The sequence below is a fragment of the Vitis vinifera genome, chromosome 19 (genome assembly GCF_030704535.1).
Source record: "Vitis vinifera cultivar Pinot Noir 40024 chromosome 19, ASM3070453v1".
Lineage (NCBI taxonomy): Eukaryota > Viridiplantae > Streptophyta > Magnoliopsida > Vitales > Vitaceae > Vitis > Vitis vinifera.
The window spans coordinates 5,234,205-5,249,656 of NC_081823.1; the positions used below are offsets into that span (position 1 = coordinate 5,234,205).

Genomic DNA, 15,452 nt, shown 5'->3' on the forward strand with positions numbered 1-15,452 from the left:
GAAATTTTTTCTGTTTATTTGATGAATTTCATTAAAAACTTATAAATTAAAAACATATATATATATAATGGAAATCAAATAAATGTTATTTCTCAAAAAAAAAATTATTTTATCTTATGCAAAAAATATTATTTGACAGACAATTTTTACAATACTAATGTTTTTTATAACTATGGTCATACCATACTTGAAATGGGCCCCATCCAATTATGGTATGACCTAAACTCAAATCACAAAAAGGTTGATATTTCACATGTGGAATTTATTGATATGCGAAAATTTGTTTCCATGAAACTGGCTTTTGCACTTCACACCTTATTGAAAAAGCCTTTGACCTGTGCACAATTTCCTAGCCAAATTCTACAACTTCTTTTATTTTATAAGCAAATATAATATTACACTACCTAACAAACCAACTTAAAAAATATTCTACACAATATTTTTTACAAAAATAATTTATACTAATTAAAAATTTAAGGCACTTTCTAGCAATATTAACATACGGTCTAAAATCATGATTTAATATAATATTCAAAATCAGTCCACGATTTTAATTAATCTTGCAATGTGAACTAAAGAAAATGTTATATAGGGTTTGTGATATACTTCTTATCAGTAACCTGGATAGCAAGGATTTTTTATACTGAGGAAGATGTCAATCAAGTGGGCTGAATTTGTGCAAGAGCTGGCTTCCTAATACTGGAAAATTAATTTCATGAGAATGGACTTTCAACCATATTTGTGCTTTAAGGGTATCATAAACCAAGCATGCTTCGAATTTGAACCGAAAAATCCAGTTACATATTACAGGAAGTGGATTAAAATGCAAGATAAGATCTCTTCAAGCAAGCAGTAGAGAGAAGGTTCCAGTTTGCTTGTGGAGGATGGCAAAGCTAGCTAATTCCAACCTCATATTGGCAGTACAGGATCGATTAGCGTGGAAGTTACGAAATCCTTTAGAACAGTCCCAGAATGAGTATAGCCATATTCATTCTTGTATTAAACATCTATCACACGTGCAAGATTTAGAACTCGCATGAGGATGGGCATTGGAACAGCGGTTGGGATGAGGCACTCTTCATTAATATCCTTCCATGCATCTCTTACTTGTTTGTTAAATTCGTTGTGCGTTTCCTGCTCCGACGCACCATGTTGCTTCATGTAACATTCAACAGCTGAGGCAACATGTCCTCTCTTCTGCTCAAACTACAAAATATATATAGAATCATAGAGGTTAGTGAAAAGTACAAATGTATAAAAATAATTGTTTGATCATTTGAATTTCAGAAGATATGCATATTAACAGCTAGAATTTGTAAGTTAATATTCTGAAACAGCGTAAGGACTGCCTTACCTTGTGGGAAACCATATCATCCATGAGCCTGCAAACTATGGCTGAACCCCTGACAATCTTAGGCTCACTGAAGATCTAATCGAAAGTTTCTTTTGTCACAGCATCTCCCATTCCAGTAAGTGATGTGGTCGCCAGCATTGAGTATGCAGAGGTAACTAATGCCACAGGCATATACTCCTCCATGGTAGGTACTTGTTGGACTTGAAGCCATTTTGCTTCCTCATAGTATGCCCTTACTTGATTTTTCATCTGAACAGTGGATTTGGTTTTTATTTTATCAGTATGGTTATTAAATTTATTGCTTCTTAAAGTATAATAATCACATGTAAGCCTTACCGCTTCTTTTGCCGATACGATCTTCCTTCCTTGGCCATTTCTTCCTCAATTTCACTGTATACATCTAAGAGTGCTTGATAACACACTCACATGTACTCTGGCTCTGGCAGTTGACCTATGGCACTGATATCCCACCTGAAAATCAAATAGCTGAATGATATTGATGAATGACTATGCATAAGCTGAACTTATAAAAGGATTAATGCAGATTAATTGACTAAACAAAATCTGGAGTCAACAATGAGATTGAAGAAAAAATTTATTCAAAGGATGGATGTGAAGAGAGTTTAAGTGGATGCAATTATAAATTCCCTATTAGTTTTAATCGTTGTTCCAACCATGACTTTTGGAGTTAAATTTTGAAGAATTTAAAGTAATGTTTTTATTTACCTGGAATAGGAATTTAATAATGGATAACTTCTCAATTTTAAGGTATTTATTTGAGTCATTTGTATTTTGAGTATTTGGCTTTGAAATGTGAAAAAAAATTGTCATGTCTTTAGATTGCGACTTGAGGCATAAGAAATTTTAGTTGAAAATATAGAGAGAGATGAATTTTTACTTCAAATTTTATATTAAATGTGATAACATTTAAGAGAAGTAGATAAAGGGAAAATCAACATACATGCAATTGGAACGAAACTATATTGATATACAAGATTAATCTTATGAATTCCCTTAGTTCAAAGAATCAATCAACAAAAAAATAAATAAATGATAAACATGTGTACGTGATTCAATCCATCATGTGTGGATATATAAGCATCTATATGTCACGCCCGAAAACCCACTCCAAGAGTATGATGGTCATTTCACACTTCAAACTCAAATGCTCAAAGTGGAAACAACACAAATATTCGTATTGTAATTGAAAATTATCAATTACCAAATTCCTGTTTAGAGTAGTAAAATAAATAAATTCTATGATCCTCAATACTTAACTTTAAAAACTAACACATCAACTAGAGTGTTATTGTACAAATAACTCAAATTCAAATAATTTAAACGGGAATTAAATTTTAACATTTAAATAATTTCCAAAATAAAGTTTGAACCAAAATCCTAATAAAGAAAAATTCTGCAACCTAGCCATCACTCCTCGCTCGAACTGAAAGTACTTGAAAATTTATCAACGAAGAGGTATGAGCTTAAAACTCAATAAGGAGCACCAATATAGTTTCCTAGATCAAACATTTTCAATCATGCTTGCAAATAGGAGATATAACATATACTTATTTTCATAAAAACTTTTGAGTTCAAAATACTAATACATTTAAACTTTTCAACAAAACTTTCTTATATCCAATTCAAAACAATTTCTCATCAAAACCAAATCAAATACATTCAAAATATTTTTTACTCTGGTTATCGTATGACAAATGGTGCTCAATTAGGTAAGACTTCACAATAAGTAACTAGTTTTAAATTTGTTCCATTTAAGGTTAACAAAACCAAATGTCAACAATTATAACTCGTTAACTAAGGTTATAAGGCCAACTATTATAACTTGTTGACTAGGGTAATAAAGTCAACTATTATAACCTGTTGACTAGGGTCATATAATATCAACTATTATAATTCATTGACTAGGGTCATAAGGTCAACTATTATAACCCTTTGACTAGGGTCATATAATATCAACTATTATAACTCGTTGATTAGGGTCATAAAAATGTCAACAATTATAACCCGTGGACTAGGGTCATTGGAATCAAAGTCAAACACTTTATTTCATTAATTCAAACTTCCAAAACAAAATATCAGATTTCCAAAAATTTTCACTTTTCATAAATAAACAAAGAAGATTTTCAAATATACTTTCCATACAAAGCACATATTCGATACATGTGAAAAGATAAAAATAATATTCTTACACATTTCAAAATACAATATAAAAAGGAAATTATTTTTCTTTTATAAAAATCTGCATTAATTTCCCTTACTTAAGAAGAGTTCAAAAACTTGAAGTATTTAACTTGACAAATTTACTTCTCACATAACATAATATCATACATAATTATCTAAAGGTAAAAATTTGACAATAATAAAAATGTTTTATTTAGTATTAGGGATCCTAGTTAATTTTTCATGCTAATATTATTATTATCCAATATTATTTTCAACTTCTTAAACAATAATAATATAATTTAATGAATTTCCAAATTTTTTATAAACTCATAATTATTCCAAATCTTATTCAACCATTTATTTCTTTTGTATACTTAAACTAAATTAAAACTTTTATTGAAAACAATTACTATTATTATTACTATATTTTTTCGACACCCGCAACATCCAAACAGCCCTACTAATTCTACTCATTATTATTATTTTAATTTATTCCACTACCATCCTTTGCCTCTCACGATTACATTAAATTTTTTTCTTTCTTTCTTTAGTGCCTCAAATCCAAAATCTAGAAACATGAAATTCTTTTTCTTATTATTTTCCAATCCCTTAAGCCACATATAATCATAGATTTATTTACTCATTTAATTTTTAAAATTTCATTGTTTAGATATATTCATCTAAAAAAATTTCGAATTTTCCTATTTTCATCAATGAAACAACCTATATTTATAATTTCAATCTTTTGGTCTTAAAATAAATTAACTAAACTAACCATAATCTAAATTAAAATTTTCTAAAAAATATCTAATGTGTTTAAAACTAACTAACGAATATAATATATTAACTAGGGTTAGAATCTTACCTAGAAAAATTTTAACTTCAAACTCTAGACCTCTAAACTTTCAGCCCCACATTCTCTAATTCTCTTATTTTTTTGTTAATAGAGTTCTCTGAATAAAGAAGATAAGAGGAAAATTTAATTTATACCTAAGATTTTTAATTGTAAAGGACTCTTTTACCTTTAATTAATTAATTAATTAATTTTTACTTTACTATTTTGCCCCTAAAATTTATTTTGGAGTGTTACACTATATATATGCTATGTGATTCTAAACTATTCCTATATCATTTTCAATGCAAAAAATGTCTTATTTAAGGTCAACTTGAACTTTATTCCTTCTATAGGGACCCCTCCTCCTGAGAACACGTGTCACACACCTCATAGTGACACGTAGCACGCATACCATCCGGATCACCCCATCCGGATACACATGACGCGCCCTCATATCCGGCCTGCCTCAAGGAAGGTCAAACGACACTTATAAGCATAAAACATCCGGACGACTTCCACGATACATCCGGATGACCAACATAGTCCACCCGGATATAATGGTCCGGATCATTGACTGAAGTAAGGCAAGTCTTACACGTTATCACAACAAACCAGCCATGGCCCACTTTCCTCCACCTGCAGGGTGAGAGGACAAGATGAAGTGACAACAAGTCACTTCCTACGATCATTCCACATGATCACTTCCCACGATCTCTGACAGCCGCATCACCTACCACGATCCCTGTCAGCCGCCCGTAGGGTGATGATGGCCCTGCTGCCACCTAATGTCATCATGACAACATAAAATATCTCCCCACCATTAATGAGAGGAACAATGCTCCTGGAACTATATATATAAACCTTCACACAGAGAGGAAGGTAAGCTTGCTATACCTAGTAAAAAAGCCAACTGATTATCTCTCTCCAACCATGGCTGACAAAACCATCGGAGGGTGCGTCCGGACACCCTGTCCGGACGACTTTTGCAGGTATAACGACTGAGTCAATAACCTATATTGGTTGAGGTCGCGCATCCATCCATTTGGCAACTACGTGGAACACCAGGAGCGCGAGGCATCAACACCTTCCACATAACAACCCCAATAAAATGTTAATTTTGAAATTCAACGATTAAGAGTCTCCAACCAATGAAAATGAAAAGTTTAAACCCAAGCCCCTACAGTTGAGTACCACACGTAAACCAGAAGTTCTCAAAGGTGAGGACAAAATATGTTCTATTATCTCAGCAAACCAGAAGACTTGTGGTTCACGTTGGTGCATAGGTAGACTTTCTACCTGGTACTCATGAATTGTACTATTTAATTTTTTTTTAAATTTATTTAGATAAATTGTAGTTGAAAATACGCGTGATACGTGGCATAAGTTTTAAGTGCCGAAGCATGAGGACAATGTGAAGCCAAATGAAAATTAGGACCTTAGTCTACCCTCCGCTAATCTTGACTCATAACAAGCTGTTACAAATTTACCAGTGTATGAGAAAAAAACTTAGAAGATAAGAGGACCCAAGTGAAAGACACGCCCAATTCAATAAATTCTGCACAACATTTTCCATGTCTCTACGAACCAACCCAATAATTCAGCTAGCGAAAGGTAATTTTGGCCCTTCTGCACTTGTCTCTCTCCTATATATAAACCCTATCAACTCATATACGCCTCCATTCATTTCCACAATCAAGTTTCAATCTCTAGTTTAGAGATGGGTTTCACTTGTGCACAAGGGGTACTCACCTTATTGGTATTAACTGCGTCCATGTTAGCAGTTGGTACGGCAAGCAGACCCATTGCAGGCAGGCCTGCAAACTATTGGAATTTCGACTTCAACCACAGCTTTTGGGGTCCCAGAAATGGTCATCCATTTCACCCCAATAATAATAATACCCGACCTCCCAAGAAGTTCATCGTGGGTGGATAAGACCACAGGCGCTATGGCTTTAACTACACTGACTGGGATCTCAATAATGGCCCCTTCTACGTTAATGATACTTTAGGTCAGTCTTATATATATCAATCAAAAAATATTTCCATTTTCGATACTTGATTTCTCTGATCTTTGCATGGCGGAATTGTGTATAATATGGTGATTGTTTCAGTGTTCAAGTTGATATTAAAAATTTGGATACAATGGAGAAAAGAAACACTCTCAAACACTCACCTTGATACAATAAAACTCTCAAAGTTACAAAATAAGAACAAGAAAAAGAAGAACACAAGAAAGGCTCAAACAAGTTCTTGGAACTTTGTCCAAAGACTCTATTTCCTCCCACCTCTAGAAATCTTTAGGGAACTAATGGAAATAGTCTTGGGATTGATCAACCTTTTCACTTTTCTGCATAAGATTTCAAAAAGAAGAAAAGTCATATATAGCACTCTTAGGGTTGAAAAATGGTTACAAGGATGAGAAAAAACCCATTGTCTTCCTCAATCTCTTCATCTTTGTAACATTCAAAAATTAAATCATATGTTTAATTCACACATTAAACATGATTTAATCTCAAATGTGTAACTCCCTTACACCTAACCTCTTAAGTTTTATAAAGTTACAAAGATGAGAAGACTCATTGTCTTCCTTAACCTTTCAAGTTTTGTAACATTTCAAAACTTAATCATGTGTTTAATTCACACATTAAAAGTGTAACCCTTCTTACACTTTATTTTCAAAAGTGTAACTCTTCTTACACTTTATTTTTAACCAACAATTTATATATATTTATATAAATATAACAATCCACCACTTGGTTAAAATTAAACATCAACCCTTATAACCTCAACAGTGAAAATGCATAAAATAAAATATCTTTCGATTTGAATTTTACCTTAGTGTAATTGTCACAAAGCTCTGTTGAAATCCCAGGTTGCTTGTAGCATTGAACCAGTTATTCCTTGTAACGAAACCAGTAACAACACACACACTTCCACTAACCACACGAGTGCCCATTATTTTCTTGCTTACCACTTTTATGGTCATGTGCTCAATCCATTCATGAACTTTCTTGAAAGAAACTCCAACTCTCATGAGAGGCGGCACCACCCCTAAGTTCACATAGGTGAAATTCTTCCAGCATCCTTGTTACCTTTAAGATGTTTGTCACACATAGACTGAATTTCATTAAAAGCTTTAAGCTTAACCCTCCAACGGTAACAACCAGCATTAATCATCACAGATGGAACTCACATGTTCTAATGCTGCCACAACCCACTTATCAATGACTTGTTTTTACCTATTGAACTTAAGACTAGTCATTTCGTAGTATTAAGTTGGGTTACCATCATTGGTGAATTTTATTTAAGGATTTTTAGTCTCATCCCTCTAGATGTTATCCTTACTAAATCTCTTGTAAGAGGTTTAGTAAAAGGATCCGTCAAGTTTCCACTTGACCTCACAAATGAGATTGAGATGATTCCATATTGAATCAATTGTCTCACATACTCATATCTAATGCTTATATATCTAGACTTCCCATTGTACACTCTACTGTACGCACGAGCTAGAGTGGCTTGACTGTCACAATGTATCGACACTGTTGACACATTATTTGCAGTAAAAGGGATGTCCATCATGAGATCCCTAAGCCACTCAGCTTCTTTTCCAGTTGCAGCTAGAACTATAAACTCTGCCTCCATGGTTGAGTGTGATATACAAGTCTGTTTCTTGGATCCCCAAGAGACAGCCCCACCACCAAGTGTAAACACCCAACCTGTGGTAGATAAATTATCTCCCACACTCGATATCTAGCTTGCATCTGAATACCCTTCAAGTATAGCAGGAAACTTTGAATATTGGAGGCTTAGTTCTTTGGTATTCTTTAGGTAACCAAGAACTCTACCAATAGCTTTCCAATGTTCCACGCTAGGATTGCTAATAAACCTACTTAGTTTACTAACTGCAAATGAAATGTCAGCCCTAGTACACTGAGCAGCATACATAAGACTTCTAATTGCACTTGCATACTCAAGTTGAGCCACCGATCTACCATCATTCTTTTCAAGTTTTATACTTGAATCAAATGGAGTATAATTCCATTTTTTTGGGAATTGTGAAAAGTGTCTCTTGAAGAGACACCTTCAACATAAATTCGAAATTTTCCACTGTTTGAATGGAAATTGTGAAAAGTATCTCTTGTAGAGACACTTTCAGTATAAACCCAATTTTTTTAAAATTGTAGAAGGTGTCAAAAGACACCTTTCATAATTCCCAAAAAATGGAATTATACTGAAGGTGTCTCTTCAAGAGACACCTTCCATAATTTTAAAAAAATTGGGTTTATACTGAAAGTGTCTCTTGAAGAGACACTTTCCACAATTTTCATATACAGTAGAAAATTTCGAATTTATGTTAAAGAGAGACATCTTTAGTTTTAAAATCATTTCCACAATTTTTAATACATATTAGATTTTGTGGAATTGTGGAAAGTGTATTTTCAAGAGACAACTTTAGTATAAATCCAATTTTTTGGAATTGTAGAAGGTGTCTCTTGAAAAGACACCTTTAGTATATACTGGAATTTGTGGAATTGTGGAATTGTGGAAAGTGTCTCTTCAAGTAACATATTTTGTATAAATTAAAATTCTGAGGAATTGTAGAAAATGTCTCTTCAAGAGACATCTTTAACTTTAAAATTATGAGACATTCAAATTTATCAAATTATGGAAGGTGTCTCTTCAAAAGACACCTTTAATGCATATTAGATTTTTTATCACATAGAAAGCGTTTTTTCAAGAAACACCTTTAATATAGATCTAATTTTCTGAAATTGTAGAAGGTGTCTTTTTAAGAGACGTCTTTAGCTTAAATTCAATTTTTTTAAATATGTATCATGATTTTGAAAATTGTGGAATGTGTCTTTTGGCCAAAACTATTGTAGATTTATCAATATTTTTTCAATTATCATTTTTTAATAATTATTTTTTTAAATTACCGTAAAAGTAAAAAAAGCCCCCATGATGGGTTTGATGACTTTGCTAGATAAAATTTAAAAGAAGGCATCCTTGTACGTACAAGCAGGACAAATTATGATCTCAATGTTCGAGTGCTGTAGAATTCCCCATTTCATCTTTTGTGCATGTGAAACTTGTTATTTTAGGGTGAGTGGGCGCATAAATGTTATTAAAGACGTGTTGGACCACCGGTGTTAACGTGTGGCACAAGCCACAAAAATTCACGTACAGACTTCTTTTTGGCGGGTTGTGCCGGCCATCTCTTACTATTCTGAAGCAATGATTGATAAAATTTTGAATCTGAAGCGGTGATTGATAAAACCTTTTACCTAATGGTTTGATTCTCTTAGGCTTGCCGGAAAGCTCGAGGAAAATATGGGAAAAATAATAATAATAATAAAAAAACGAAAGGAAAAAAACAAAAGAAACTAGAATATGCATTCAAAATCAATAAATTACTTTTATATATTTTTATAAATTTATTTCACTTATTTTTTAACAGTATATAAATATTAAATAATTTTTAAATATATAAATTTTTAATTAATTTTAATTATATTTGATTTTTTTTTTCATATTTTTCATATTAAAATCAAATATGAAATAAATATTTTCTTTAACATATTTTTATTTACTTAATATTTTACAAAAACCAAACATAGCATTAGCATTTCAATAGTAGTCGTTGTTTTGGTCATATTTTTTAATGCTTGGTTTTAAATGTTCTTTTAAAGGATTCATTCTTTGAACTAAGAGAATTAAGAAGAACATGTTTTATTACTGCTTAGTTTTAAATGTTATGTTAAAGTTAAATAACAAAAATATTTTTTAGTATTTTATAAAAATAAGAGTATGTGACAAATTATTTTTAAAAACAGTTTTCTTTAAAATAAAAATTAAAACATTTTTTTTATATAATTTATTTTTAAAAACAACTTTCTATTTTGATTTTATAAAAATATTATAAATTCGATTTATATAGTATTACTTAAATTTAATTTAAGTTTTATTAAAAACAAAAATAGTTTTATAATTACAAATAAATTTATAAATCAACCATTTTTGAATGGTTGGAGATTCTTCATCCTTTGATTTCAAAGTGAATATTTTATTGAGATGTCATGTGGAAGACACATTAAATGAGACCTGTTGTATTGAAAAGCATATATGGGAACACCTTAGAATCACATGGCATGTAGAGGCTCATATGTCCACATATTTTTCTGCCATTGTAGCTCGGGTAGGGTGGGTGGGATGATCACATGCACGTGTTTATCATTTATTTCACTTTTAAAATTTTTACCGATTTAATCTTTTAACTAAGAGAATTGAGAATAATGGGAGTTTAGTCACGTGTTTATCATTTATTCTTTTTAAACATTATTTTAAAGTTAAATAATAATAAATATATTATGTTTAATTTTATTTATTATTTATGATTTTTATTTATGTTTTTCTTTTGTTTTTAAAAATTGGTGAAAATAACTTTTACGTGTTATCTAAAATGTGTTCCCATTTCACTTTGTTTTTAAAAAAAATAAAAAGAGAGAACAACAATCAAATAGAGTTATGAATTTTTAAAAACAGTTTTATGTTTTTAAAAATAGAAAACTATTTTTAAATCACACCACTAAATAGGCTCTTAATCCTTTATTGTATCAATAAAATTATAATATCAATAGCACGAATTTGATTTTATTGTGCTAATGAAATTTTAATGCAAACAATGTTAGTTCAATAACACAAAGATAAGGCAATCAATATGAAGGTATACATACGATATTTTAATATGATTCGACTAACCATGTTTACATCCATGAATAAGAAAGAATCATTTTACCATACCATAGAGGATATTACGAAGTACATAATCAGATACAACTATTGGATTCCTAAAACATCTTATACTTCCCGACTCCTAGTATCCACACTCTAAGCCACAAACCTCCTCACTCCATCAGACATATATTATTATTTCTCACATCTCTATCCATCTTGTATATAGTCTTTATATTTTCATCTTCATTTCATGATTTTTTTTCTTCATAACCTAAAATATTAATAAAGATATTTATAATAATTTAATTATTTTATAAGAAATAATATATATATATATATATATATATATATATATAATATTCTTTACAAAAATAAATCTATACTAATTAAAAATTTGGTACACTTTCTCTCATGTTTTTCCCTTATCAACTTGTATTAAACACTATGATATCTAAAATAAAATTTGAAGCAAAACTTGTCTCTATATATTTTCAACTACAATTTTGCTAAGTAAAAAATAATAACACAATTTGTAAGTAATATATAGCATTGAAACACAATGGTATTTCAACTAATTGTAGTCCTTCGCTATTGGGCGTCTTAGACTCTAAAATTTCCACTTTAATTGGTTCAAGATCCTGCATCGTCTAATTTCAAAATGACTATTTTACTGAGGTTGTCTGTTCAGATGCACACGTTAACGTACGTAATTCAACACGTTTTGAACTTGTGGTTTACGCGTGGAACCCACCTAGCTTATGTTATCCACGTTTTTTTTCAGGTGCAATTTGGTCATCTTGCTGTGGCCCGTGTTCGGGGTTGGTGCCCTATAAATATGAGTGCTGAAAGTCCAAAGAAAACATCGGGCAATAATATTATAACCAACTTCCAAGCCATAGTAGAAAAATGTCTGTTCAGTCTTCAGTGGTACTTCTTGCTCCATCTAAAAACCTCAGCCCTGAGGTTGGCCGGCGCTGTGCAAATTTTCATCCCAGCATTTGGGGGGATCATTTCCTTTCTTATGCTTCTGAATTCACAGTAAGATATGTCTACTGGCTATTGGCCATTGTTACCTAGTGCGCGCATGCTATCTCTTGGGACCCTCCTAATGTATTTAGAATGTTGTAATATCACAGATTAAACAGCTTATTCAGGGATGCTGTGAATTTTTTTAACAGGGCGCTCATGTTTATTTTATTAATTGTTTAAATTTGACGGTGCAGAACACTGATGATCATTTGAAGCAACATGTCCAACAGCTGAAAGAAGAAGTGAGGAAGATGCTAATGGCTGCTGATGATGATTCTGCGCAAAAGTTGCTCTTGATTGATGCAATCCAACGGCTGGGAGTTGCTTACCATTTTGAGAGTGAGATTGATGAAGTATTAAAACACATGTTCGATGGTTCCGTTGTCTCTGCTGAAGAAGATGTTTATACTGCTTCTCTCCGATTTCGGTTACTAAGACAACAAGGGTACCATGTCTCATGTGGTGAGTCTTTTCACTCATATCTTCATTTCTCTCAATACTGTGCTACACATAAAATATTTAGGATAATGAAGTATGAATCTTTTGCCCTCTATTAATATGAACCACATACCTCAATTAGTATTATCCACAAGTTGGAAACTCAAAGAGCCATGTTGTGTCATGTAAAGCAGATTTATTCAACAACTTCAAGGATAATGAAGGAAACTTCAAGGAATCCCTCAGCAGCGATGTGCGGGGAATGTTAAGCTTGTATGAAGCCACACATTTCAGGGTGCATGGAGAAGATATATTAGATGAAGCACTTGCTTTCACTACCACTCACCTTCAGTCCGCCACAAAGCACTCTTCAAATCCTCTTGCTGAACAAGTAGTTCATGCCCTGAAGCAGCCCATCCGAAAGGGGTTACCTAGGCTAGAGGCCAGGCATTATTTTTCTGTGTACCAAGCAGATGATTCTCATAACAAAGCTCTGCTGAAGCTAGCAAAGTTGGATTTCAACCTATTACAGAAATTACACCAGAAGGAGCTAAGTGACATTTCCGCGTAAGTACATAATTATGTAGGATTGCCTTATTTGTTTGTTTGAAGTTTGAAAGGGGTTAGAATTAACTTGAGTTCCGTTGAATTGTACCGTATTATAGGTGGTGGAAAGATTTAGACTTTGCACACAAGCTTCCTTTTGCAAGAGATCGGGTGGTGGAATGCTACTTTTGGATATTGGGGGTGTACTTTGAGCCCCAGTTTTTCTTCGCTAGAAGGATTCTCACTAAAGTAATAGCCATGACCTCTATTATTGATGACATCTATGACGTGTATGGTACACTTGAAGAACTCGAGCTCTTCACCGAAGCAGTTGAGAGGTTTAATTCATACACTTCTTGACCTTTGGTCTTCAATCTCATTGCTGAATGCAGATTTTGTATAGTCAATCAATCCACAGTAATTCATCCTGTTATAAGTTCAGCTTATGCATGGTCATTCATCATTCAGCTTCTTGATTTTCAGGTGGGATATCAGTGCCATAGATCAACTGCCAGAGTACATGAGAGTGTGTTATCAAGCACTCTTATATGTATACAGTGAAATTGAGGAAGAAATGGCCAAGGAAGGAAGATCGTATCGGCTCTACTATGCAAAAGAAGCAGTAAGGCTTACATGTGATTATTATACTTTAAGAAGCAATAAATTTAATAACCATACTGATGAAATGAAAACCAAATCCATTGCTCAGATGAAAAATCAAGTAAGAGCATACTATGAGGAAGCCAAATGGCTTCAAGTGCAACAAATTCCAACCATGGAGGAGTACATGCCTGTGGCGTTAGTTACCTCTGCATACTCAATGCTGGCGACCACATCGTTTGTTGGAATGGGAGATGCTGTGACAAAAGAAAGCTTCGATTGGATTTTCAGTAAGCCTAAGATTGTAAGGGCTTCAGCCATAGTTTGCAGGCTCATGGATGATATGGTTTCCCACAAGGTATGGTAATCCTTATGCTGTTTCAGAATAATAACTCACAAATCAGTAAATATTTTGATACCATGAATTATTGGAGCTACTAGATATGTATAATTTCTGAAATTCAAATGGCTCAAATAATTATTTTTATATATTTGTACTTTCCACTAACCTCTATGATTCTATATTTTGTAGTTTGAGCAGAAGAGAGGACATGTTGCCTCAGCTGTTGAATGTTACATGAAGCAACATGGTGCGTCGGAGCAGGAAACGCACAACGAATTTCACAAACAAGTAAGAGATGCATGGAAGGATATCAATGAAGAGTGCCTCATCCCAACAGCTGTCCCAATGCCCATCCTCATGCGAGTTCTAAATCTCGCACGTGTTATAGATGTTATATACAAGAATGAAGATGGCTATACTCATTCTGGGACTGTTCTAAAGGATTTCGTAACTTCCATGCTAATTGATCCTGTGCCAATATGAGGTTGGAATTAGCTAGCTTTGCCATCCTCCATAAATAAACTGGAACCTTCTCTCTGCTGCTTGCTTGGAGAGATCTTATATTGCATTTTAATCTACTTTCTGTAATATGTAACTGGAAGTTTGGTTCAAATTTTAAGAACGTTGGTTTATGATACCTTTAAATCACAAATATTATTGGAAGTCCATTCTCATGATTAAATTAATTTTACAGTATTAATTAGCTAGCTGACATTTCTACAAATTCATCCCTCTGGATTGTCATCTTCATCATTTACAATGCACCATGTGATGGTGCTAATCTGTCTGTAGGTTGTCTTAGCAGCTTCCTACAAAAATATATGACCCGGACAACTTTAAACTCCAAACTGTAGAACAAAGGCATGGCTATCTCGCTCTAAATCATAGTCATCATACCAAGAGTCATACTCCTCTTCAAGGATCTAAATACTCAGCCTCTGATTAGTGGTAGAGTGAAATCAACTTGTTTAATTTCTTTTCTGTTTGGTTGCTAGTCGTGTGGCAGCAGAAGCCTAATTTATCAAGATCAGATTGGGGATATGATCAAGTACTGTAATCAGTGTAAAATGCCAATTGAAAGATGATTAAATAGTGAACCAATGTTGTAGGATTTTCCTTGGGAAGGAGCTGTTTGTTTCAGTAGCAATGGAAAGCTAGCAGCCGAGTTAACTGCTTACTGTATGGTAAGTTTGGTTTAAGAAGAATATGGCAGGTGTATGTTTCAGGGGTTGGCAGAGGAAATGCAAGGGTTGAGTATGAGACATGTGGATGTGGACAGCTTCTTAATTAAGTTAACCTCTAGCAAAATGATGGAGTCGCTTTGTTTCTTTCTTGCAATTTAGCTGCAGCTCAAGTATGATAAAAGTAGAAGTGTTGATAGCTTAAAA

At 32.9% G+C, this 15,452-nt stretch overlaps 1 protein-coding gene and 1 pseudogene across 2 annotated transcripts; one reads left to right on the forward strand and one right to left on the reverse strand.

Annotated features, from left to right (window-relative positions):
* Positions 1-909: 909 nt before the first annotated feature.
* Positions 910-1,603, reverse strand: LOC132253457 ((-)-germacrene D synthase-like; annotated as a pseudogene).
* Positions 1,604-11,901: 10,298 nt separating this feature from the next.
* Positions 11,902-14,716, forward strand: LOC100232954 ((-)-germacrene D synthase). Of its 2 annotated transcripts, none has more exons than XM_019216861.2 (7): positions 11,902-12,146; positions 12,332-12,599; positions 12,767-13,142; positions 13,241-13,459; positions 13,605-13,743; positions 13,831-14,079; positions 14,254-14,716. In XM_019216861.2, the coding sequence occupies exons 1-7, from the start codon at positions 12,015-12,017 to the stop codon at positions 14,545-14,547; spliced, it is 1,677 nt and encodes a 558-aa protein (XP_019072406.1). In that variant the 5' UTR covers positions 11,902-12,014; the 3' UTR covers positions 14,548-14,716.
* The last annotated feature ends 736 nt before the right edge of the window (positions 14,717-15,452 follow it).

Excerpts from the sequence above, each read along its gene's own strand:
- LOC100232954 (XM_019216861.2), top strand. The coding sequence starts at position 12,015 with ATGTCTGTTCAGTCTTCAGTGGTACTTCTTGCTCCATCTAAAAACCTC. Across the intron at positions 13,143-13,240 it reads GAGCTAAGTGACATTTCCGC|GTGGTGGAAAGATTTAGACT; the intron begins GTAAGTACATAA and ends ACCGTATTATAG. Across the intron at positions 13,744-13,830 it reads TCTACTATGCAAAAGAAGCA|ATGAAAAATCAAGTAAGAGC; the intron begins GTAAGGCTTACA and ends TCCATTGCTCAG.